The following is a 27,195-nucleotide window of genomic DNA, read 5'->3' as shown; positions in this document are numbered from 1 at the left end:
AATATAGATACAATAAATGAAATAATACCCACTTACAAACTTTCATTTGAACTGGGAGACAACAAGGACATATATAAGCCTAATCAGAATAAATATAAGGAGAATAAATACTAATAAATATGAAGTCATTAAATACATATATTTTAAACTTGTAACACATATATATGCGTGTATGTGTGTGTATACATATACACACACATACTATATATAATTTAGGGAGAGAAGGCAGGGATATTTGGGGGATCTGGAAAGGAATGTGTGATTTTTGAACTGTGCTTGAGGGCAGTAAGGCATTCTCCAAGGCAGAGGGGTGGGGGATAGCTAGAATGAAGGCTGAAGAGATGAGTTGTTGCCCATGAAGAACAGAGAGAAGGCCAAATTGGCATGTGATTAGCACTTGACCCATTTCATTACATTATCAGCCTAACCTGTCAGTGTTGTTAGTGGAATAGCATTTTCCCACCTTTTCAGATATATCATCTTCCCATTCTTTTTCTTAACATTATTTTCTCGTTTGTTTGCATTCCCATAGTGCATTTTTCCAAAGTGAAACTAAACCAGTAAAATGAAGAGGCAGACTTAGACATTGTTGTGATTGTGACTAACATACAGTTTTAACTCTTCCTAGGCCAGTTTTTAAAATATCTGTTTGTAGCAGGCTAAATAAAGAGGCCACCATTATTCCTTTAACAACATATAACAACAGAGAGTCACTGTTATTTGGACTGTCTAGTGGATTTGCCAGAAGACCTAACCACATTTGAGAAGATTTCTGTCACTTCCTCCCATCCAAGCTTTGAATGCTATATGGACTTTAGCATTTGACTTCATAGACTTCCTTAGCTCTGTTCTGCATTGTTCTTCGGCAAGAGCTGTGATTTCTTTGGTATCAGAACATCTAATAAGCAACTCCCTCTACCCATGCTGGTCTTCTCTATGACTTAGGGTCTTAGAGAATTGCCTTGGCCACTGAGAAGTTAAGTGATTTGTTCAGGTTCAATGACTATAGGCATTCTGATTCAGAGACAGAACTAGAATTCAATTCTTCCTAATTGAGGCTCCACCATTATACATATTCTACATATGGGGAGATAGAAGGCATTTTATCATATTAACCAGATTTTTTGGATTTTTATTTCCCAAACTTTAGGAAAATACAGTTGATAATAAGATGACATCCGAGTCACCTGAGATGAATGAATATGAAACTCTTACTGCAAAGTTCCATTTTGTGGATCTTGCTGGATCAGAAAGATTAAAACGTACAGGAGCCACTGGAGAAAGGGCCAAAGAAGGCATATCTATCAACTGTGGTCTAGTAAGATTAAAAATTTAAGAATGTTACGCTGTCAATATAGCAATGTATTCCTTTAGTCTTTCTTTTCCTTTGTAATTCAGAATATCCGAAATGGAAATATTTGTATAAATAGATCAGTGAGGGACTTGGGGCAGCAACTAACAAATGAAATTATCATTTAAATTTTTGAGAAATGTATTAATCCATTCAAGTTGAAATTCTGTTCTCATTAATTACAGAATTACTTTTGATTGGAATTACTTTTGTCAGTGTCTGTTTAGGTATACATTTGGTCATTCTTAATTATAAATTATAAAGTTACCTTACATTTTGTTCTTGATGTATAAAATTAAACATATTAATTATTTTTAAATCCTTTTATTTTATACAAAATATAATGTTGATGATTTTGAATATATTTTAGGGAAGAATTTTCAAGCTTTTAATTCATACTGAATTTTGATAATTTTAAAGAATTATTTCAAATGCCATTACCATATAAATTATTAAACATGTGAATAATTTATGAATTATAGAAATTTTAAAGGAAGCAGTATTTTATCCAAAACTTACTTTTAAATTGTATTGAACAACATAATACCACCTAGTAACATTTATTTTTGTAGTGAAGTTTGTGGTTGCCATAAATCTTAGAAACAAAGTTTGACTTAAGAACAGAGTTTAACATATGGAATAGGTATGGTATCAAACTTATAGAATAATTTCTTTGTAATGAAAGCTGTATTCCTATTGACTTGAGTACAAGGTTGAACATGTTTTCCTGTGCCAAGATACTGCATCTTAATGTGGGATTTCTGTGTAGTACTGGCAGTTTAAGATAACTTTGTCCATATCAGGGTGTGTTGCTTCCCTTCATTACCACTCATTTCTACTTTAGGTCTGTGGTGGAAGCCTCTGAGTGTGATCTCTTTTTGCCATTTATAAAATGTAGAGGAAGCAGCTGACTAAGTCTGCTTTCTAATTCATGGGATAACAAGACACAGAACCAGGAAGGCCAAATTTTTATATCCTGGTGCCCATTTTAATGATCTCACCACCAGGCTTGGGCATACTGAGAAGGAAGATTATGATCTGGTGTTTTGATAATTGCTGTGAATTTCCGGGGGAGAGGAACATTGGTGTCCCTGCACAGCAAGAAAATAGCTACTGCTGACATCAATGGGGCAGATTTCAGTTATTTTTGTGATGGCAAAAGACGTTTAGTGATTTGTAACACTTCTGGTGGTGTTTGCTATGTTATCAAATACTCAAGAATCCTGAGCATTCCAAGCTTTTTTGAAATGAGGTATAATTTGGAGAATTTCACCATGATCATGAACAGTCACTGATGAAAATAATCTTTTCTACTCTTGGTTTCTTTCAGAGCAGGAATGAGCATGAGTTAGTTATTTATTTCCTTTTTTGAGGGGACATGGCCACTAAGAAATAGACAATGCTGGTGGCTTTGGCATTTTGGAAGGGGGAAACACATGGGAGAAGGGAGAGACATATTTTTACAAGTTTGATGAATATGTAACAATATAAAAATGGTCATAAATTCAGTAGAATTAAGCACTAATATGGCCAGTCCTTTAGTGATTACAATTGAACCTGCTTTGTTGCACTCTGATAGTTGTAGTCATGGAAGGAGAAGCACCAGTGTCATGATAGGGAATTGAACTACATGTTCTCCAAGATCCCTTCTAGCTTAGCAGTGTGTGTTAATGACTTTTCTAGAGTACTAAATGATATCCTGTTAATTTTTAAAAATTTTAGACATCACATGTGATATATTTTTAGAGACTTTATTTTAACAGAAAGTTGTTAGTTTTGCATATCAGATATATAGTATATGTTAAATAGTCTATTAAAAATCTTTAAATATTTAAACATTGTTACAGTTTTAAACTTTATTTTCCATACTCATAGTTATTTTGAATGTTAATTGTAATTATGGAATTTTGAATCTCTTTTTTTTTAAGCTGGCACTTGGCAATGTAATAAGTGCATTGGGAGATAAAAGTAAGAGAGCCACCCATGTACCATATAGGGACTCTAAACTAACAAGACTACTGCAGGATTCCCTTGGGGGTAACAGGTATGAGGAAAAAAAACACTTTTTCCAGTTTCTTACTTAATAAATGCTTTGTTTGAATTATTCACTAAATGAACCATAAGAATTGTTTAGAAAGCAAATTTGCATTGATTTTTATGGACTGACTATGCTACAAAACCACTCATTACAAGTATTTGAATACTTTTTCTGTTAATTTTTTGAAATGACATATGACAAACTTGGTGTAGGTTTCACATAATGTAGAGTTATTCACTCATGTGAATAAAATGTCTACTAACTAGCAGTTTACTGCATCCACTTTTCTTAATGCAGGAGTGCTAATTTATGAGAATGTCCACATATGATTGTCTTTTCCTAGGGGTAACAGTTGGAGCACACTGAACACAACCCTTTCTTTTCACTTACATTATTTTGTAAGGGGAGACAGAACAAAGTACACAAAGCAATGTGTTCTTTTTATTTTTCATCTGTAATTTGACTAGATTTTTAAAAATTCCACAAGCCTGAAGTTCATTTGCTAATATTATCTCAATTATAAGACTACTTTGTATTCTCTTAATGTTTTGCTTGATAGGATTTTGCATAGAACTATGTGTAATTATATCTCTTCTCTGGTTAAAAGCCTTTAATGGTTACCTATTACTTCCTGATTAAAATATAATCTCTAGGTATCTAAACCTTTTAATTTACCTTTAAAGCCATATTTTAGCTTTTTTGAATATTCTATACTCCAACCAAATCAGTTTAATCACTGTTGTATGATCATCCTGCCTCTATACTTTTAAGCTTGCTATCCCCCCTGGCCTAGAACCTTCTCCTCTCCTCTGTCACCATAATCTTAGCCTCAGGAGATCCTCATCCTTTAAGGTCCAGCTCTGATATCCATCTCTGCTCCTCTGATCTTCCTTTATGGTATCTCTCTGGCTGCTGTGTTTAACTATTCTTGTGCATTTTCCGACTTGTTATTATAGATATTTATGTATATGCCTCATTTTTATTTTTATAACCCCAGTGATTAACATAGCACTTAACCTTTAGTAAATGTTTAATAAATGTTTGTTTATTTGGATAGCAATAATTTTTTTAAAAAATCATAAAGGAATCTATAAAATCCTGAAATAAGCAAAGTAAATAATGCTGTATCATATCTCATTCTAAATTTTCCCTGTTATATATATTTTGGATGCCAGAAAAATTAGGTTGCCTACTATTATGCTGTAATTTTAATCATCTGTTGGAAACTTAAGAACATTAATTCAGTGTCTATTTTCAAGAGCTACATTATGCCTTCTTCATTTATTCATGAATTTATTTATAAACTTTTATTGACTGTAAGTTATGATAGTAAGGAAATGCAAATGAAAATGCCAACCTAGTAGAAGTGACATTCAGCTAAAGTACAGTATGAAGTACATCAGAGCAGTACAAAATGTTATGAGTTCGAGATAAGGGAGATAAAGGAGTACTTCATGAAGAATATGGTATATTACTTGGTTCTTGAAAGATAGAAAGAGGGTTCAATAGGCAGAGATGGGATGGGGGAAAATTCTAAATAGTGTACAATAATGTAAGAAACTTCTATACTTAGCTTTTTAAAAACTGCTTGTGTTTCTGAACTAATGGTATAGAAGGTTTTTATATTTCATATGGTATTAGAATGCAAACTTTTTAGGAGTAGAAGTTGTTTTATGTATTTGTATTTCTCTTAACTAACACCAGTACTTGGCACAGTAGTCAAAATGCTGCTTGCTTGCTTGCTTGCTTGCTTGTTGAATAAAAAAGAAGAAATATAAAGTAATTATTTTCTGTCTTGGATTTTGTTTTCATCTATCAATAAACATAAGTAATGTTTATAACTTACAGCCAAACAGTCATGATAGCTTGTGTCAGCCCTTCAGACAGGGATTTCATGGAAACTTTGAATACATTAAAGTATGCCAATCGTGCCCGAAATATCAAGAACAAGGTTATGGTAAATCAAGATAGAGCCAGTCAACAAATTAATGCACTTCGCAGTGAGATCACACGACTTCAGATGGAACTTATGGAGTACAAAACTGTGAGTCAGTGAATTTAAGTGTTTTGACTCTTTATTTTAAGTCAATGCTGGAATGTGATGAATGCCACTGAGGAATACACTCTGTGTGTGTCTGTGTCTTTCTGTCTGTCTGTCTGTCTGTCTGTCTGTCTGTGTCTGCCTGTTTCTGTCTGTATATGTAACCAGTTACTGATTACTTACCCTTTTTTACCCTTAATTTAATTATTTTTAAAATTTGAATATTAATAAAACCACAGTGCCTCCCTTAACAGGTTGTTGTGAGATCCAATGAGATATTGTATTTAAGTACATCTTAAACTTTGAAATACTATATAAATACCTGTTATTACCTCTTATAGAAAAGCTATGAGGAAAGTGCTTTGCACTTATAATTTAAATATTACTTAAATGAATTATTATTATACGATTAATTTGAACAATAATGCAAAGCCTACAATAATTAATAAAGAACTGTCCTGCGGTCAGCAATATTTGTGTTCAAGTCCTTTCTCTGATTCATACTGGCTATATAACTTTGGGCAAGTTATTCAACTTCTCACTATTAAGCAACTCTTTTTTTTTTTTTAAGCCCTTACCTTCCATCAACACTGTGTATTGGCTCCAAGGCAGAAGAGTGGTAAGGGCTAGGCAATGGGGGTCAAGTGACTTGACCAGGGTCACACAGCTGTGAAGTGTCTGAGGCCAGATTTGAACCTAGGACCTCCCATCTCTAGGCCTGGCTCTCAATCCACTGAGCTACCCAGCTGCCCCCATTAAGCAACTCTTAAGACTCTTAAGCTGCAGAAAAATTATAGCCCTGCATTGATGGAGAGAGTTTCTTCACTCTGAGATTCCTATATCAATGAAATAGTCTTAATTCCCTAGCCCTAATCAGAAGAAGAATGTATAGGAACCATTGAACACGGTTGTCCTTAAATTTCCATCTCTTAATAATGTAATAATAATCGAAAACTTTAATTAATAATATTAATAACAATGATATGTTCACTCTAGAACATCTTAATAGAGGGAAGGGAATACACTTACAGTGGTGGGACTGGTTCAGGCCAGGTAAAAAGAATTATATTACATTTCCTTATTTTGAAATTTTATGTTTGAAATATATCAACTAAAATTTATTTTTCAGGGTAAAAGGATTATTGATGAGGAAGGTGTTGAAAGTATCAATGACATGTTTCATGAGAATGCCATGCTACAAACTGAAAATAATAACTTGCGTGTAAGAATCAAAGCAATGCAAGAAACTGTTGATGCATTAAGAACCCGAATAACACAACTTGTTAGTGATCAAGCCAATCAGGTTCTTGCCAGAGCAGGTATTCTATATTTGGTTTTCTTCTTTAAGTCTTTTTTAAAGTGAATATTAAAAAAATAAAAAGGCAAGGATAATTCTTTATACTATAATTGGCACCCAGCATATTTTGAATCATTTATTTATTTCAGCCATGTTAAGTAACACATTTTTCCAATGTTTAATGTGAATTAAGCTCACTATCTAATAATTTTACTTTAAAACCTTCCCTCAACAAATCATATAATTAATCTTAATGCATTATATAATTATCTACTTATTTAGTTAAGGCTATTGATCTCAGAAAATAACTGGAACTTCTAGTGTTTTTGCTTGGCTTTATTTGACTGATGTTTTCAATTCATTGAAATTTTTGTTTAATTTCTTTATTTTCTTTAATGTCTCAGGGGAAGGTAATGAGGAGATCAGTAATATGATCCATAATTATATCAAAGAAATAGAAGATCTCAGGTATGGCTTGAACTTACTATGGTACATGTTTAGATTTATTTTTCAAAAATAATTGGGTTTTATGTACTAACAATTATAACAATAGGAAAAGAATTATTTCATAATGTAATTTTCATCTTTCAGGGCTTCAGTCATGTTAGACTTAAAGGACAAGGCTGTGGGGGTTTTTATTTTTTTTTCCTTTGGCTCAATCATGGCGGGCTTCTGGGTCTCTGGCTCTTTGCTCTGCTCATTTGACTGAAGGAACCCCTTTCTCTCTCATTTTGTTATTAAATCCTATAAATTTAAATACTTGGAATATTCATTTTTAGTCTCATCATTTACTGAACTAAAGGGAAGATTTCTACATCTATAAGGAAAATAAGTAAATTCCTAAAAGCTGGGAGCCTCTTTTAGTTTAGAAGTACTGGTGGACCAGGAATAAATGAGAGGTGAAAACTCAAGGGATGGAAGGTTAAGGACAATCATAGACAGTTGTTCGTATAATTTCCTACTTGAGACCTCTGATTTAAAAGTGGTAATAAGAATGGAACCTAAATAACTTAAGAGTTTCAGTATACTTGATAAGAAAGTAGGAGTAACATAACCCAAAAATATCATAGAGACTTTCCAAGGCAAATTGAGACAATTTTGTTAGAAAAGGGACCTACAAATATAAATACCTTCCCTGAGAAAGTGGTATCTAAAGGAATATATATAAAATATGTATATTCTTTCTTGCCTTGCTCATAGGTGAGGGCCTACAGGGAGAGAAAGAATTTGGAACTAAAAATAAAATTAAGTATTTAAAAATTTTTATTTTAAAAATATTTTTCCATGTTTACATGATTCATTTTCTTTCCCACCCCTCTTCCTTCCCTCCTCCTAGAGCTGACAAGAAATTCCACTGGGTTATACAAATGTTATCATTTGATACCTATTTCTATATTGTTCATTTCTGTAATAGAATAATCTTTTAAAACCCAAACCCCAAATCATATACCCATGTAAACAAGTGATAAATCATGTTTTTCATCTGTTTCTACTCCCACCATTCTTTCTCTCAAGGTGGTTAGCATTCTTTCTCATATATCCCTTGATATTGTCCTAGATCACTGCATTGCTACAAGTAACAAAGTCCATTACATATGATCATTCCACAGTATTTCAGTCTCTGTGTACAATGTTCTCCTGGTTCTGCTCATTTTACTCTGCATCAGTTCATGAAACTCTTTCCAGTTCATATGGAAATCAAGCAATTTATCATTCCTTGCAGCACAATAGTATTCCATCACCATCATATACCATAAATTGTTCAACCACTCTCCAATTGATAGACACCTCCTCATTTTCCTATTTTTTACTACCTCAAAGAGTGCAGCTTTGAATATTTTTGTGCAAACATTTTTCATTATTATCTCTTTGGGTACAAACCCAGCAGTGGTATAACTGAATCAAAGGGCAGGCATTCTTTTTAAGAATAATATGCCCTTTGGGCATAATTCCAATTGCCCTTCAGAATGGTTGGATCAATTCACAACTCCATCAGTGTATTAGTGCCCCAATTTTGCCACATTCTCTTCAACATTTATTATTTTCCTTTACTGCCATATTGGTCAATCTGCTAGGTGTGAGGTGGCACCTCAGAGTTGTTTTGATTTGTATTTCTCTAATTAGGAGGGATTTAGAACCTTTTTTCATGTGCTTATTGATAGTTTTGATTTCTTCATCTGAAAACTGCCTATCATGTCCCATGACCATTTGTCAATTGAGGAATGGCTTGATTTCTTGTACATTTTACTTAGTTCCTAATAAATTTGAGAAATTAAACTTTTGTCAGAGGTTTTTGCTATAAAATATTTTCCCCAGTTTGCTGCTTCCCTTCTAATTTTGGTTGCATTGTTTTGTTTTGTTTTTTGGTACAAATTTTTTTTCATTTAATATAGTCAAAATTATTCATTTTATATTTTGTAATATTCTCTATCTCTTACTTGGTCTTAAATTCTTTCCTTTCCCATAGATCCGACAGGTATTTTATTCTATGTTCACCTAATTTGTTTATAATTTACCTGTTTATATTTAAGTCATTTACCAAATTGTTCTGCTGAATGGTTGGGCCAGTTCATAACTTTTAAGAACAATAACTTAGTATTCCTCTTTTTCCACAACTCTTCCAACACCCCCCCCCCTTCTTTCTGATTTTCTTCTAATTTTGCCTTCAGTGGTTTTGTTTGTACAAAACATTTCTGATTTCATGGAATCAAGGTCATCCATTTTACTTTCTGTGATTCTCTCTGTCTCTTGGCTAGAGATCTGACAGATAATACTTTTTCTTTCCTATAAACCCCTAATTTGCTGATGAGAACACCTTTTATGTCTAAATCATGTATTTATTTTGAGCTTATTTTGGTATGAGGTGTGAGATTTTGGTCTGTGCCTAGTTTCTACTATACTGCTTTACAATTTTCTCTGCAGTTTTTTTCAAGTAGTGAATTCTTGCTCCAGTAGCTTGGATCTTTGGGTTTTTCAAACATTAGGTTACTATTGTAATTTACTTAGTTTTTATTTTGGATTTCCTCTTCAAGATTTTGTCTTATGTCTAGATCAGTTTTAGAGGAGTTTTATAAGTAAGCTTCCAGTACTTCTTTCCACCACACCATCTTAGCTCCATTTTCTTGTTTATGTTTTTTTATAATTAGTTTTAACATCAGAGGCAACAGTATCCCCTTTAACTAGGGTTCTTAATCTGTGATCTAGACTGTGGATAGATTTCAGGAATAGCCATGAACTTGGATGGGGGGAAAATCATAACTTATTTTAACTTAACATCAAACTGAAATTTAAAAATTTCTTCACTGATTTAAAAAATGTTATTTTAAGAAGGAATTAATAGGACACTGTCAGAGTGGGTCAGTTATTAAAAAAAATGTTAAGTGACCTAGAGCAGTAAAAGTGTTGTTTCAGATATATGACTGTGCAATCTATAATTGGTCAAAGTCAAAAAGCATTCAAGTGCTTACTTTGTACCATGCACTATACTAATTGCCAAGGATACAAAGAAATTCAATCCCTGCCCACCCAGAAGTCACTTCTAATGAAGCTGGCAACATACAAACAACTATGTACATACCAAATATAAGCAAGGTAATGTGGATGGAGCAAGTCTCAGGGGAAAGTTACTGGCATTAGAGAAAATCAAGAAATGCTTCTTGTATAAGATGAGTTTTTAGTTGGGATTTGAAAGAAGCCAGGCAAAGCAGGAAGCAGAGATGAGGAAGGATAAAGCTCCAGGCATGAAGGACAGTTAGTGAAAAAGTCCAGAGTTGGGAGATGGGGGGCCTTGAGTGAGGAACAGCAATGAATCCAGCATCACTGGACTGTGAAGGAGATAAAATAGGAAAAGTTGAAAAGGTGTGTAGGGAAGGCAGGTTATGAAGGGCTTTGAATGGCAAACAGGATTTGATATTTGATCTTTAAGGTAATAAGAAGCCTCTGTAATTTAATGAATAGGGGGAGAGAATGAAGACATGGTCAGACTGTTTCTGGAAGATCCCTTTGTTAGCTGAATGAATGATAGAATGGAATGGCAAAAGACTCACAACAGGGGAGACCAACCAGAAAGCTATAGTCTAAGCTTGAGACCACCCTGTACTAGAGTGGAGGGATTATCAGAGGAGACAAGAACACATTTTGCAAAGATAGATTTCACAACACTTAAGGACAAATTAGCTATAAAGAGGTGAGTGGAAGAGATTGAGGAGAGGAGGATGATCCTTAGGTTGTGAGCCTAGTTAATAGAAGGATTGTAGTACCCTAAGCAGTAACAGGAAAACTAAAAAATAAGAGGGACTGGGAGGAAGCATAATGAATGGACATGCTGAGTTTAAAATGTATACAGCATGTCAAGTTTAGAGACGCCAGACTGGGAATTGGGGATGTCAGTCAGGAGTTTATTAGGCATCTGCTATGTGCCAGATGCTGTACTAAGTGCTGGGGATACAAATAGTAAAAGACTGTCTTTGTTTAAGGAGCTCACAATCTAATGAAAAAGCTATGTACAAACAAGATAAAGACAGCATAAGTTGGATATAATAAATAGTGACAGCATAGCATTATGGAGGACTGGGAAAGGCTTCTTCGAGGAGCTGGGATTTTATCTATGACTTGAAAGCCAGGAGGGTCAGCAGACAGATAAAAAGGGAGAGAGTTCTAGGCAAAGACAGTCAATGAAAATGTCTAAAGTTGAGAAATGGCTTTCTTTAGGAGAAATAGCAGGGAATCATTGGACCACTGTGGATGATCAAGATATAATAGAGCTAGAAAGGTAAGAGAATTTCAGACTATTGAATTTGAAAAATCAAACCAGATTTTGCATTTGATTTTCTGGAGGTTAGAGAGCCATGACAGTTTATGAGATGGGGTAGGGAGGTTGTGACAGGCTTTAGGAAGATCAATTTGCTATGTAAAGGAATGTACCAGAGGGCAGAGAGATCAGTCATGTAGTCTAGGCATCAGGCAATAAGGGCCTGCATCAGTGATGTGAGTGTCAGAGGAGAAAAGGGGGAATGTATGAGAAGTGTTCCTAAGGTGTGAGGGCCAGGAATGGGCTACTAATTGGATATGGAGGAGGGGGCATGACAGAGAGGAAAGTTAAAGATGACAACAAAGACATAAGCCTGAGTCATGGAGAGGATTGCAATAGCCTAACCAGAGACAGGAAAAACAAAGAAGAGAGGTGGGTTTGTGAGAGGAAAGAGGGGGGAATAGTGAGTTCAGTTGTGGCCATGTTGAGTTGACAAAGTTTACACAACATCCAGTTTGAACTGAACAGAAGGTGGTTGGAAATGTGAGAGAGTAATTCAGCAGAGATACCAGAGTTGGAGGAGTAGACATGAGAATCATCAGCGCAGAGATGATAGTTAAGTTCAGGGATGCTGATGAGATTATGAAGGGAAAGAATACAGAGGGAGAAGAATGCCCAAAACAGAGCTTTGGGAGACTCCCTTGGTCAGCAGGTGAAGATAAAGACCCAGCCAACAAGACTGAGAAGGAATAGTTTAAACAAGGATGAGAAGCAGCAGAGAGCAAAGTTTATGAAAAACGAGAGAAGAAAGTATCAAGGAGAAGAAAGACTTTAGTTGTGTCAGGTTACATATGTCAGAAAGGATGAAAATTGAGAAGAGGTCATTAAATTTGTGAATAAATAGATTATTAATAACTTTTTAGAGAATAATAGATTATTAATAACTTTTTATAGAATAATTTGAGTACAGTAATGAGGGTGGAAGTCAGACTGAAGAGTTAAGAGTAACACCAAAGGAAGTGAGGACTCTGAAGATGACTATTTTTCAGAAATTTCATCATGAAAGAGGGCTGGGATCAAGTGAAGGTAGTTTCAAGGTGGAAGAGATCTGGAAGTGTGTCTGCACAGGGAAGCAACCAGAATATAGAAATTGGGGACTAAAAAGAAGGTGGGGATGATAAATGGGACAGTTTCCTGTTGAAGACGGAATGAAATGTGATCTCTTATGCATCCTTGGCAAGAAGGCCATCTTCTAAGACCATGATGGCAAACCTATGACACACATGTCAGCACTGACACACATAGCCATTTCTGATGACATGCGGCTGCATACAGAGAAGTATAGGGCCACATGCCAAGAAGGATGTTTTGTTTTTTTTCCTCAAAGTTACACACCATCCAAGTTATGCTTGGTTTTTGGGCAAATTTGACATACCAAGCTCAAAAGGGTGCCCATCACTGTTCTAAGGAGTAGTCTTTCTTAAAGCAAATATTGACAGTAAAAAAGTTTTTTAAAATTAACTTGTAACCATGTTAAGTAATCTCTCTGAAATTCTGTATGTGTTATATTTGTCACCAGGGCAAAATTATTAGAAAGTGAAGCGATGAATGAGAACCTTCGGCGTAACCTGACAAGAGCTACAGCAAGATCGCCATACTTCAGTGGATCATCAGCTTTCTCTCCTTCTATACTTTCCTCAGAAAAAGAAACCATTGAAATTATAGATATGGCTAAAAAAGATTTAGAAAAACTGAAAAGGAAAGAAAAGAAGAAGAAAAAAAGGTAATGTATTAAATAATTGCTTTTCTTAATAAGAAATATGTTTTAATTTGCATTCAAGATGTGTATATAGCCTCCTTTATATGTCAAAATAAGATGGTTTGAAAGTAAATATAATTAGAAAATTTGATTTTGTTTCTCCTTAAAAGTATATTATTACATATGGGAAAATTATTTTATTTATTTTAGATAAATATTGCAATATTGACTATTTTAAAATTATAATTATAGGATTTTTTGCTATCTGGAATTAGCTACTTTTGCTTTTAATCATCTCACAAATGCAATCATCTTGTATTAAACAAAACATATCACTGCATTTCAATATTTTCATTTTTTTATTTGTTTTTAATTCTCTAATACATTTAAGTAGACTCATGCATATCCTCAAATTCTTATCTAGATGCATTTGACAAAATGACAAACTGATCCTTCCAAATAACATTTTAATGTCTTTTGATCTATTAAATGTTTTGAGCAAAGTTTCTAATTTGGTGGTTCAATAGCTCTTTCTATTATTGTTGGTGTTTTTCTTTTTAAAAACATTCTTTCAACAAGGAACCCAACAAAGAATCTGATATTCTTTCTTTGGTGAAAATTATGTCTTGTCTGCAGCTCAGGTACTTTTTTATGAAAAGTACAATTTTTTAAAAAGTCACTTGGACAAAGGAAGAAGAGGAAAATGACAAGTTATACTTATGTTTGAATATTTACCATATAAATATTTACAGATTTTATATTTACTTATACAGAAAACTGCCAGTTTATAAAACTACTGAGTATGTGTTTTGTATATTGCCTCATTTATATTTAATGTAGTTTATTTGCCACTTTTGCATAATTTGTATAAATTAGGTTATTCAGACAATGAATTATTTTTAAACAGAATTATTAGAAGTTTTAATTCTTCTACCTAGATCTGTTGTGCATTATAAGTTAAAAAGGAACTATTAGAATAATTAGCTTGAGTTTCATAGCTTTCATTAGGAAGTATTATAGATGAAATTATGTATTTGAAATATAAACATCTTAAAAGATATTTATCATAGAAGATTGATTGTGTCAATATAAGGGAAGGTACATTATAATTGTTTACCCATTTATGAAGTGTAATTATAGGTAATGTAGTGATTATGGTAGTATTAAGACTATTTGATTACTTTATAAAGACAGAAGAGGAAACGATTTAAAAACCATTATTCTCATATGTGTGAAAGTCAAATGTTATGATTTGCTTTTATAAAGATCTAGGTGTCACAAATAAAGAATTGCACAGAATAATATATAGATATTCCTTCCACTTCTTGTGGGTTTGTAGTGTAGTGTCCCTGGGTGTGATCGGGAAAATCTGTGTAAAATTTTTTGGCCTCTTCATATCAGAGAAGAAGTCTGATTTTTTTTCTTTTCTAAAGTGTTTGCAGTACTTTATATGCATTTATGAATTACTAAACTTTTAAAGATATCTACATTTCTAGTCTTTGTGTGTGCTTTTGTGTTGTTTTTTCACAAACTTTATCTTTTTACTTATTTTAACTTTAAAAAAGTTTTGTACAGTTATGGTGCTAAAAGATAAAATATATGTATCACATGTGATATATATATTTTATGCATTTCTGAATTTCTAAACTTTTTTGGTGTGTCTACTGGCCTTTGTGTCATCTGCAGCTTCTGGGAAAGTCCCCTCCAAGTTCTCAGTTAGTTTCTTACACCACTCCACAATATATCAAAATTATGATGGGGAAAGATGAGATGTCAAAGGGATACATGTACATTTAAAAAGCCATTTCCAATTGGTAGATTGTAGGAGGGATACTACTTGTTCCTATGAGATAAATTTGATGCAGATGTCATCTTAGGAAATGTAGATAAATGCCAGAGGTAATTCAGTTTATTTTTTTTAAAAAGCACAATTTTTCTTTAAGCTTTCTAGATCCTGTGATACTAGATTAATACTAGAGGAAATAGGGCATACTTATTGCCATCATGAAATTTATAATCTGGAAACAGAAATCATATCTTCTCTTTCTAGGTTAGACCACCAAATAATGCTCATATTACATTGTTCCAAGTATCCTAATTGTCCATTTCGCCTTCTTGGACATGCTTTAATGGACATGCTTATCAATATCCTTCTTAAAAAGTGGTGCTTAGAATTAAATACAGAGTTCTAGATGCAATCTGATATATAGGTACCAATTCTACATGGCATTTTCAAGGAATTTTTCCATGAAATAGAGACAACATATAGGACAGCAGTGTGTTTGTGGGGGTAATGGATGAAGCAAGTGAGGAGTTTTCAGTGTTGGGAGGACATGGGTATATTTGTGGGCAACAGAGAAGCAGCCAAAAGAGAGGGAATGATAGAAGATCAGTAAGAGTATGGAGGCCTACAGAGTCTACATGAAACCTATGGCTTATTTTACTCTGGACACTGTGCTTCTGTTTGTTGAATAGAAAATATGAGAGTTAAATTTTTTTGGACTGCTAAGTTACTCTGATTTTGAGATCTATGAAAGTGCTTGACTCTTTTAATACTTATTCTCTAGAAGTTCCTTTTCCCTTTGGCTTGAAGGCTGTATAGCATTCAGCAAATAGAAATTAGAAGTGTTGAATCATTCTATGTGTGATGAATGACACAACAAATGCAAAAATGTAGAACATGTTCATGGCTGGTCAAATTTGGCTAGATAGAAATATAGTAGAGAGAATAGTGCAAGTGTAGTTTTTTTCAGTGAATAATGACTGAATGATTTTGAAGGGTGATGACCACTTTTATGTGTTGGGATCATATTAGGAGTGACTGAATGATTTAGGAGAGTAACTTGGTCAGTTTTGTGTGTTGGGATAATTAATTTGGAAGTGATATTAAAACAAATTAGAGGTGGGCAGACTAGCTGTAGTAAAGCTATTATAAAAGTCTAGATGGAGAGTCTGAATGAGACTAATGTTATAGGAAGTAGAAAGAGGGGTCAGTATAGGGGTGTACATAAGTGATTTTGAGGAATATTGTGAGGCAGAATTGACAAGATTTTGCAACTGAATGTGTGAGGGAAGAGGAAAGAAGAGTGATAAATTATCTTGTGGTTTTGTGATAATCTTGTGGTTTTGGATTACTGATTATTTTGTTGACAGAAATAGGGAAGTTGGATGAATAGGATTTTAGGAAAAGCTAATTATAATTTCTGTTTTGGCCATATTGAGTTTGAGTCGTCAGTTGTAGTTATTCACTATCTTGCTGAAAATACAATTTTAGAACTTAATACTAACAATATGTCTGGGAGTCATTTATGTAAAGATACCTGTTAAGGTTATGGGAGTGAATGAGATTTTTTCAGATAGAAATTGTAGAGAAAGGAGAGGGTTTGGAAGAGTGGAGAAAACAAATTGCAAAGTATTGAGAAACAGCAGAATCACTGAAGAAGAGTAGTTGAAGAGGTATTAAGAGAATTGAGAGTGGCTGAGACAAATTAACTTCAGATGAATATTATTATCTCAGTAAGATAGGAGTGAGGCAGACTGCTATGAGTTTTTAAGTCAGGAATGGAGTAAGAGATAGAGCTTGAGTTCTCCTCGAGTAAAAGAATTGGTAAACAGTAATGAGTCTGTGATTTTTCCAGCATAAAAAGATGAAATTAGTATGATTTTGTTACTTTGTCTTGCTACAGTGTAGGAATTAAAAGGAGGAAGTCTAATGGTAAGGTTTCTGAGGCTTGAGAATTTGCAGGGCAAGAATTTCAGAAGATCAGAATATTGAGAGAATGCAAAAATATTCTATTGTGGCTATCAAATCACTGAAAGAAATGAGGGTAGAATCATGATTGCTTGGGAAAATAAAAGAAATTATAGTTTAGGGGTAGCCTGGAAAAATACCAAAAGGTTCATTTTAGAAATCAAGTTGAAGACGATAAGGCTTAGTGTGATTTAGAGCACAGAAGAGGCAAAAAAAAAAAAAATTAGGGAGGTTGAGTTCAGAGAATAGGATTTTGAAATCCATAATATCAGAAAACTGATCATAAGACCTGAGATTTAACCATGGTGGTATCTGCTAAAATGAGATGGAATTGGAGTTGCTTGCAGTTGAAGAGGTTAAAGAATTGTGAGTTAAGGGTTCCCAAAGGGTCATATAAAGGATCAGTGTGAAAAAGGACTTGTGAGCTAGTGGCTATGAGGTGATTAAGGAAGATGGAAAAGTGACCTGGAAGGCAGTTTGTAGGCCATTAATAGAAAGAGAAGATCACAAGGTACCATCAGCAGATTAAGTGAACTTTGAAATAGGAAAGATTCTTGAGAAATGGTAACATAAGAATGTCCTATACCCAAGAGTGGGAAGAAAGTATTGTTATTCTAACAGACTGGGGCTAAGAAGAGGGTCACATTGTAGAGGTTTCTGAGGAATATGGCATTTTGAGGAGAAAGTCAGGGTGCAGTTAATTGGTGAAGATAGATTGAGTGTTGGAGAAAAAACTTGGAAGATGAAGGAAGTTGACTTGGAAGAGTTAAGTTCTAAGGAGTACACAGAAATAGACTTAGGAGAGGGATGGACCAGGATGTGACCTTCAGAAAGAATAGGGCTGATACTGACCCAGATAAAAACAGTGTCAAATTTAATATTTCAATTTTGTTCATAAGTTCACAAAAATAATACCTCTAAAATACTTTTTGGATTTATATTAATCTGAGGTGATTTTAAGAAATCATAAGTAATCAGTTATAAGATTGGCAGGCATTACTGTGGAGAAGCAATGTATCAATATGGTATGATCAGTATTTGAGCATAGTGTTTTTGATATACCTCATCATCTGAAATTTAATTTCTGCTTCTGAAACAAGTTATCTGGATGATCATGGGCAGGTCTCTTAAGATAATAAATTAAGATCAAATCCTTTGATAAACAGTTTGAGGAGGAATTTTACACATCAAAAGTTCCCTACCTTGATTATATTAGTCCTGTATAATAAAAGGGGCAGGAAAGAATTAATATTTACTTCATAGCACGTGTGTATGTAAACTAAATTTATACAAAACATAGATGGATAGATAGATAAAAACATGAACAATACAATGAAAGACTATGTTTTTTCTATGCCTCACAAATTCTCAAGAACTTTCCCAAAATAGGAATTATATAAAAAGAGCAAAGCAATAGCCACGAGTTGACACACAGAAATTTACTAAGTAAATAATCTCACAAATTACCAGCAGAGCATGAACATGCTTTCTTAGCAAAGCCTTTCAAAAGCTCCCATACTTTACCGCCACCTTTACTATCAGATTCATTCAGCAATTTCTTTGCTGCTGCTCCTCAAACCAGGGAAGCAAAACATGAAGGGGAAGAAAATAAATATAATCACTTTAAAACAAAAACATCCCAAATTGCAGTAGATGCAAGAGACAAAATAAAATTCTTATTTGTGCTAAAAAGTCTTAAAAATAGAGACATAAAAGGACCATGTTTTAAAACCTTGTGTCTAAAGCTAAAAACAAGCATTATATACAATAGGAAAACATAAGAAGCATTCTCAGTTAATACAGTAATAAAGCTGGATGCCCACCCTCTCTGTTATTGTTTGATACAGTTCTAGAAGTGGCAGCAATATCAATAGGAAAGAAAAGAGATTAAATGGATATAGATAGATAATTATCTCTTTTGCTGATGACATGATTACTTACTTACAAAGTCATAAGTAATCAACAAAATGATTAATTGAGATAATCAGCAGCTTCAGTAAATGCAGGCCATACAATAAATCCATCCTCAAATCCCAGCATATGTATATAAAAGGATCAACATTCAGGAGTCAATAATACAATGAGAAATCCCATTAAAAAACTAAACATATAAAATATTTTAGGATCAATATACTATAGCATATAAAATACTTGTGTAGATTTAATTATAAAATACTCCTAAAAGAAATAAAAACAAATAGTGAGAGAAATATTCAGTGCTCATGACTTGGGCTATGCTAATATAATAAAAACATTATTACTAAAGTTAACTTACAGCTTTAGTGTTGTGCTGAACAAACTATATAAAATGAATATTTTACAGAACTAGAAAATTCATTTCGGAAAAAACTCTAGAATATCAAGGGAAATAATGAAAAGAAGTGAAGCATTTCCAAACCAGAGAGTATTTTATAAAATAGCAATCATCAACACAATTTGGTCTTGGTTAAAAAAAAATGTAGATATAGATCATTTGCATAAATTAAAATGAGAGAATCAGAAACAATGAAACAAAATCTTAGTATTTGATAAACCTAAAAACATAAATTGTTTAGGAAAGAATTCACTCTTTTTACCAACTACTAAGAAATGTAGAAAGCAGTTTGAAGAAATTAGGCTTGGATTGAGATCTTAAACCATATTCCAAAATAAATTCAAAATGAGCATAACCTTAATATTAAAAATATTAAAGCAAGATCACATAGCAGAATTATAAGAGAAGCAGATAATATACCATGAACAGATATGGATAGGAGATGTATTCTTTTTTTTTATAAATTATTTTATTTAGTCAATTTAGAACATTATTCCTTGATTACAAGAATCATATTATTTCACTCTGTCCCCTCCCCTCCACCCTTCCCATATCTGACCTGCAATTTCACTGGGTATTACATGTGCCCTTGATCAAAACCTATTTCCATGTTGTTGGTGTTTGCATTAGGATTATCATTTAGAGTCTTCAAACCCAACCATATCCCCATCGACCCACATAATCAAGCAGTTGTTTTTCTTCTGTTTCTACTCCCACAGTTTTTCCTCTGAATGTGGATAGTGTTTTTTTTCTTAGATCCCCCCCCAAGTTGCTCAAGATCACTGCATTGCCACTAATGGAGAAGTCCATTATATTCAATTGTACCATAGTGTATCAGTCTCTGTGTACGATGTTTTCCTGGTTCTGTTCCTTTCGCTCTGCTTCACTTCCTGGAGGTTGTTCCAGTCTCCATGGAATTCCTCCACTTTATTATTCCTTTGAGCACAATAGTATTCCATCACCAACAGATACCAAAATTTGTTCAGCGATTCCCCAATCAAAGGGCATCCCCTCATTTTCCAATTTTTGCCACCACAAAGAGTGCAGCTATGAATATTCTTCTGCAAGTCTTTTTCCTTATTAACTCTTTGGGGTACAATCCCAGCAGTGCTATGGCTGGATCAAAGGGCAGATAGTCCTTTAGCACCCTTTGGGCATAGTTCCAAATTGCCCTCCAGAATGGTTGGATCAATTCACAACTCCACCAGCAATGCATTAATGTCAGGATTTTGACACATGCCCTCCAGCATTCATTACTTTCAAATTCTGTCATGTTAGCCAATCTGGTAGGTGTGAGGCGATACCTGAGAATTGTTTTGATTTGTATCTCTCTGATTATTAGAGATTTAGAGCACTTTTTCATGTGCTTATTAATAGTTTTGATTTCTTTAACTGAAAATTGCCTATTCATGTCCCTTGCCCATTTATCAATTGGAGGATGGCTTGATTTTTTTGTACAATTGATTTGGCTTTTTATAAATTTGAGTAATTAGACCTTTGTCAGAGGTTTTTGTTAAGAAGAATTTTTCCCAATTTGTTGCTTCCCTTCTAATTTTGGTTGCATTGGTTTTGTTTGTACAAAAACTTTTTAATTTGATATAATCAAAATTATTGATTTTACATTTTGTGATTTTTATCTAGCTCTTGCTTGGTTTTAAAGTCTTTCCTTTCCCAAAGGTCTGACATGTATACTATTCTGTGTTCACCTAATTTACGTATAGTTTCTTCCTTTATATTCAAGTCAGTCACCCATTCTGAGTTTATCTTGGTGTAGGGTGTGAGATGTTGATCCAAACCTCCCACACTGTCTTCCAATTTTTCCAGTGGTTTTTACCAAATAGTGGATTTTGGTCCCAAAAGCTGGGATCATAGACTGTCTTGCTGAGGTCACTTACCCCACGTCTATTCCACTGATCCTCCTTTCTGTCTCTTAGCCAGTACCAAATTGTTTTGATGACCACTGCTTTATAGTATAGTTTGAGATCTGGGACTGCAAGGCTTCCTTCCTTCACATTTGTTAATATGTGAATGCTAGGATATAAATTTCCCCCTGAGTATTACTTTGGCTGCATCCCATAGATTTTGAAAGGATTTCTTATCATTGTCATTTTATTCAATGAAATTATTAATTGTTTCTATGATTTGTTCTTTAACTGATTCTGGAGAATCGAATTGTTTATAATTTCCAATTAATTTTTGATTTGCCTCTCCATGTAGCCTTACTAATCATTATTTTCATTTTATTGTGATCTGAGAAGGTTGCATTCATTGTTTCTGCTCTTTTGCACTTGTTTTCAATGTTTTTATGCCCTTGTATGTGGTCAATCTTTGTGAATGTACCATGTGCTTCTGAGAAGAAGGTGTATTCCTTTTTTTCCCTCATTATTTTTCTCCACATATCTACTAACTCCAATTTTTCTAAGATTTCATTCACTTCTCTCACATCTTTCTTATTTACTTTTTGGTTTGATTTATCTAGTCCTGATAGAGGAAGGTTCAGGTCTCCCACTGGTATAGTTTTTCTATCTATTTCATTCTTGAGCTCCACTAGTTTCTCCTTAGAAATTTGGATGCTATGCCATTTGGTGCATACATGTTGAGTACTGATATTTCCTCATTATGTATACTGCCTTTTTTCAGGATGTAATTACCTTCCCTTTTTCTTTTAACTAGATCTATTTTTACTTTGGCTTTGTCAGATATCAGGAGATATATTCTTAACTGGAGAAGGGATAGAGGAACTGTTAAAAAGTGAAATGAGCAGAGCTAGGGAAACAATATTATTCACAATCACAAGAATGATGGAAATGGAGGGAACCATCACTACAGTGGGAAAAAATGTACAAAAAGCTTGGCCCCAAAGATAATATGAGAAACCACCTCTCTGCACTCCTTTGCAGAGGTGGGAGTGGGATCCTCTCTATGGCTGTAGAACTTAGAATGTCACATTTTTTTTTCAGTATTTTGGTAGGTTTGGTGTTATTTTCTTTTCTAAATTCTTTGTTACAAGATATGGCTTTATGGAAATGGGGAAAGAGTAGGATGAGGCAGAAACTAGACAGTGTAAAAGCCAAAAAGATAAATCTATTTTGTAAAAAAGACTTAGTAAAAAATAATTTTGATAAAATAAAATTAACACAAACAAAATCAGTGCAGATAGGTTAAGGAAAGGTTAAGGAAAAAAAGAGTGAAGAAAAATATTTGCACTACCAGCTCTGATAAAGTCAGCTAACAAAGTTTGTATATAGATAGATAAAAACAGAGAGAGAGAATACATATTTTATATCTATAAGAGATAGATAATCAAATATATACCTATATTTATATATATAAGTGTATATAGAAAATATAATATGGGAAATTAACGTTAACACTTATATAGTGGTGTGGGAAGTTGTTGGCAAAATGTAAAATAATTAAATTTATTGATATGTATAATCTCACTTTGCTATAATCACTTGTTTCAGATGATTTAGTATTGCGTTCTTAAGTTTTTGATGTAGCCTTTAATTCATCATGAAATTTCACAGCACATTGGATAAATAAGTATACCTTTGTTGAACAATACATTTTTCTAAGTACAGCTTTGAAAATAGCCAACAGGTTTTAGTACAGTTTACAGCAAGTGTGTTTCCAGGCCACTGATGGATGTTTATTTCTTGGATAAATTTCTTGGCCATTCGTAGCATGTGTTATGTTGCAAAGCCCTGCTATAGAAGTCCATGTCCACCTGGGAATTTCTGTAATTCTGCTTTTAAGTATATCATTATGTTTTTTCAGTTCTTTGTGATAGCATAAAATAAGTTTTATCAGAAAAGATTCCCTTTCCAATCTTCAGTCCTTTGGTCTTTGCATTGTCTTGCTCAGAACACATAAAGTTTTGTTTTTCTTAACAATTATGAGCCTTGATCTGTTTGTTCTTTAACTGACCTTTGGCTTCTGTGCCAACCTTGAGAGAGCTGTGATGTAGCCTGTGGTACAGTAGCCCCTCCAAAGGTCTTTGTTGATTCTCTGAGAAGAATTTAAATGGTCTTGCAGCAATAATTTATCAATTCTTTACATTTTTTTTATTTTTGACTACTCTCTGCACTTTAGCGCACATGATCAGTTTCATTGTAGGTCTGAAGGAGAGCTCACCTCAGCTGCTATAATATTTCCAATAGCCACTGAAGTGTGTCCTTTAAGACCCAGAACTTTGCCATATTTCCTTTTAATAAAATCTATTCTTTAGGACCAAATATATTAAAAAAAGTTAAACCCTTACCTTTTGTCTTAGCAATATTGTATATTGGTTCCATGGCACAATGGTAAGAGCTAGGCAATGAGGGTTAAGTGACTTGCCCAAGGTCACAGAACTAAGGAAATGTTTGAGGTCAAATTTGAACCCAGGACCTCCCATCTCTAGACCTGGCTATCTGGCCCCAGGACCATATATTTTAAAAGACAAGAGAGAGTAATGAAACTGGTTTAGTATGAATTCTGGCTCTCTGTTTTCAGAAAACTAAGCTAGAGAAACCAACCCTACCTAGTTTTAACTGGTCAGTTAGGTGTGCTGAGTCAGCCACTAGTGTTAGCAGAAGTACATGTTTGATCAATATATTTACCAAATGAGACATATCACAATTTTTGCTTATCACAAGTAAATCACACACCACTTTAGATAACCAATATCAATGTGGTAAAAAATTGGAAGTTTTCAAAAGATGAATTACAAATACTCATATGAAAGACTGCTCAAATTTTGTATAATGTATTATTTCTATACATATACAGGTATGAATAAAGCATTTGTATACCTACATGTATATAATATGTGAAAGTAATTAGATAAAGCATGAATTCCTTAGCATAAATATCAGTCTGCCTAGTAATAAAAATGTGTTCATTCTTTGTATATACTTTTTAGTAGAAAGATTATTTTAAACTGTTTTTCATTGCTGTTTTGACAATTGTCACTATCATGTTTATTTAAATGATGGAAATTTATGAACACTAGATTGATTATTGGTCTCAAATATAAAACATTATTCATTATATTAACATATTTAGTGTGTAAATTAAATAGATTAACAAACATTTTGGACATCTAATTTGTAAATGAACTTGTAGAAAAAGAAATTTTACTTCAATACATCTGTAAGCAGTACTTTTGGTTTTGAGTATTTAAGAATTGAAATTTTTCTTTCCACTAATGATTTTACTTCTTTTTTTCTATGCATCAAACTGTGCTTTGTTATAGTTGAAATTATCCTTTCTCCTTCCTCTTAAAGATGGATATAATTTTTTTGTAAGTGTATAAAATAATTGTGAAACAAAACTGAAACAAGCAAAAAATAACATATTCCAGTACACACATTTTTTGGAGTGAAAGTCAGAAGACTTTGCTTTGGGCCTGATTTGCCAGGGTATTCCTCCTCTCATCAGTTTCTCTATCTGTTAAGTAGTTTACAAAAAATGTTTAGAATTTGTGGCATGAATGTGCTACAGGAAGATTGTTATATATGGCTAAAACAGGAGGTCTATTCTTGTCTGTTGCCCAAATATTTGTATTCAGTATATTCCATTCACTAACTAAATGGTCTAATATGCATGTATTGAATATTCAATACATTATTTAGGATCTTAGTCATATTTCTACAGTTTCCCCATGTATGTTTTTACATTGAGTTATTTTTGTAATTCTAGTGGACAGCAATGTTTTCCATCTTAACATTTCCATTGCTTCTGACTTATTTTTTTGGTTGTTAGTTTCTAACAAACAATTAAATGCCTAACATCTTTAATCCTACCATCATGGGTCATAATTGTAAAATACATGAATTGTACATTTTTATCTATTTAAAAGTAAGCATATCCATTTGTTGTATCTAGCAATTTTAAGTATGCGTTTTCTATAGATTTTAATGTTTATGTGTAGTTTGTTAAAATGTAAAATAAATGCATTAAGATAGTAAGCTAATATCCAGTATTAGCTCTCTTCTTTTATGGTATAAAGGCATTACTTTTTGAATTATAAGACTTTTCTCAAATGGCCTTTTAGTGATTTTATTAAAAGGTTTTTTAAGGAGGCATTGAAGGAAGAAGGCAGATTGGAGGGGGGGGGAAGATGGGAAAAAGAGCAACTAAAATAAGTATTGTATCTAAAAACTGCTAAGCATAAGCTTAAAATGTAAATAGCTACAATAAATTTATTGTCTTTGTTGTTTTTCTACTTACTCTTTATTCATGCAAAATGTATTGCCTTTTTACCATGTATTATTGTCCTTTAATGATATCCTTGATGATATCTTTTAAAACTTTTAAGTCCTCAAGCTCATGTTTCATTTTTTACCTTCTTGTCACTTTCACTTTTTACTGTCTGATTTGTCCTTCATTGACTTGGCTTTCCAATACTGTACTTCGTGCTTTTGAAGGCTTCAGAAACTTGAGGAAAGCAATCAAGAAGAGAAAAGGTTGGAATACTTCCCAGGTTTTAAAATTTTAACTGTTATTTCAGTATTTAGTTGTAATTAACATACACAAAAAATCTACTATTAGATTGATTGATTTAGATCAGATTAACAGTAATGATAATAAACCTTATAAGAATTTAAAAAAAATTATCCCAAAAGGCAAAAGAAACTGTCACTTGAATGAGGCACCTTCATATATTAGACTAAACTACTGTAAATGGGGTGACATAGCTTTAATTTTAAAAGTCCTGGAAACAATCCAACAAAAAATGAATTTTTTCCATTCCTTTAAAAAATCAGTATTTTTAAGAAACTGGTCAACAACATGGAGATTAATAAAGTGGATGAGAAATTTACCTTTTATGATGAGACTTGATAAACCATCAGTTGCTTTTATTTCTATTTAATCTTTGGCATGATGTTACTATAGAAAAGGTATGTCTACTAGTCAGGGAACTTTAGTTCTAGTCCCATCTATGATATGTCTGTGTAACAAGGGTAAATGATTTAACTGCAATGGCCCTCAGTTTCTGCAATTATAAAATGAAAATGTTGGACTAGGTGGCCTCAGAGGTCTCTTCCTGCTCTAGATTTATGGAATCTCTTTTCTTAAAAAGGCTATCTAAACATAGTAATGAAAATTGCTATTAAAATTATTTTTATAAAAGGAAAAACTAAAGTTTGTGAATGGTAGAAAACTTTTAAAAATAATTGTTAAAGTTGAAATATAATTTTGTTTTATAACTTATTTTCATTTCATGCTAAAAACCACTTTTAATACATTTGTAGTTTAAGGAAGTGGTGTTAAGAAATTAACTATGCTTTGCATAAACTAATATTGTATATTAGCAAGATTTATAAACTCAGATAAATGATTTATTAGTAATACCTCATTAATTTGGACTCATTGGACTCAGAATTGTGATCAAGACAAGAATTGGCCTAAATTTTGCTTTGCAAGTATTTTCTTCATAGTAGTTTAAACAAGATTTCATAGAGAACATTTGAAATATTTGGGAGCAAATTGTTTTGAATAATTTTAAAACATTTTAGACATATTGGTTTATATATGACAGGCAGCAAGACACAGTGGAGTGATTTTGGAGTCTGGAAGATCTGTTTTCAAGTTTCATTGCCCCTGGGCTAGACATTATCTTCTCTGTCCTCTAGTCAGCTTTCCAAGACTATAAATTCCAGATAAGTTTCTGGCCTGTATTGTAAGAGAGAGTTTCCTCATCTGAAATTTCCCTGTGCTAATGGAATCATGGGTTTAACCCTAATACCTAGTTTATATGCATATGAACCACTGATATTGAATAATACTGATCTGCTTAATAATGCATTTCTTTTAATATCCACTGCTAGAAAACTGAGTTCCCAACTTCATTTCAAGATTCCTGCTCTTACTCAATATAATTGAGTTTAGATTAATGATTCATCTA

General features: G+C 33.2%; 1 protein-coding gene across 9 annotated transcripts in view; it reads left to right on the top strand.

The window, feature by feature from the left end:
• The window catches only part of KIF21A (kinesin family member 21A), a 186,016-nt gene that overhangs the window by 87,600 nt on the left and 71,221 nt on the right, over nucleotides 1-27,195 (top strand). For 5 of the 9 annotated variants that reach the window (XM_056799005.1, XM_056799004.1, XM_056799007.1 and 2 more), the window contains exons 6-11: nucleotides 1,151-1,318; nucleotides 3,280-3,395; nucleotides 5,238-5,433; nucleotides 6,560-6,749; nucleotides 7,132-7,195; nucleotides 13,057-13,260. In XM_056799005.1, the coding sequence (XP_056654983.1) occupies nucleotides 1,151-1,318; nucleotides 3,280-3,395; nucleotides 5,238-5,433; nucleotides 6,560-6,749; nucleotides 7,132-7,195; nucleotides 13,057-13,260 (938 nt within the window). Of the gene's footprint in view, nucleotides 1-1,150; nucleotides 1,319-3,279; nucleotides 3,396-5,237; nucleotides 5,434-6,559; nucleotides 6,750-7,131; nucleotides 7,196-13,056; nucleotides 13,261-25,714; nucleotides 25,754-27,195 lie in introns of all 9 variants that reach the window. The other 4 variants (XM_056799000.1, XM_056799001.1, XM_056799006.1 and 1 more) reach the window with 1 other exon arrangement.

Source organism: Monodelphis domestica, chromosome 5, assembly GCF_027887165.1.
Source record: "Monodelphis domestica isolate mMonDom1 chromosome 5, mMonDom1.pri, whole genome shotgun sequence".
Taxonomy (NCBI): domain Eukaryota; kingdom Metazoa; phylum Chordata; class Mammalia; order Didelphimorphia; family Didelphidae; genus Monodelphis; species Monodelphis domestica.
The sequence above is the reverse complement of the archived record's forward strand: the minus strand, read 5'-3'. Positions and strand labels throughout refer to the sequence as shown.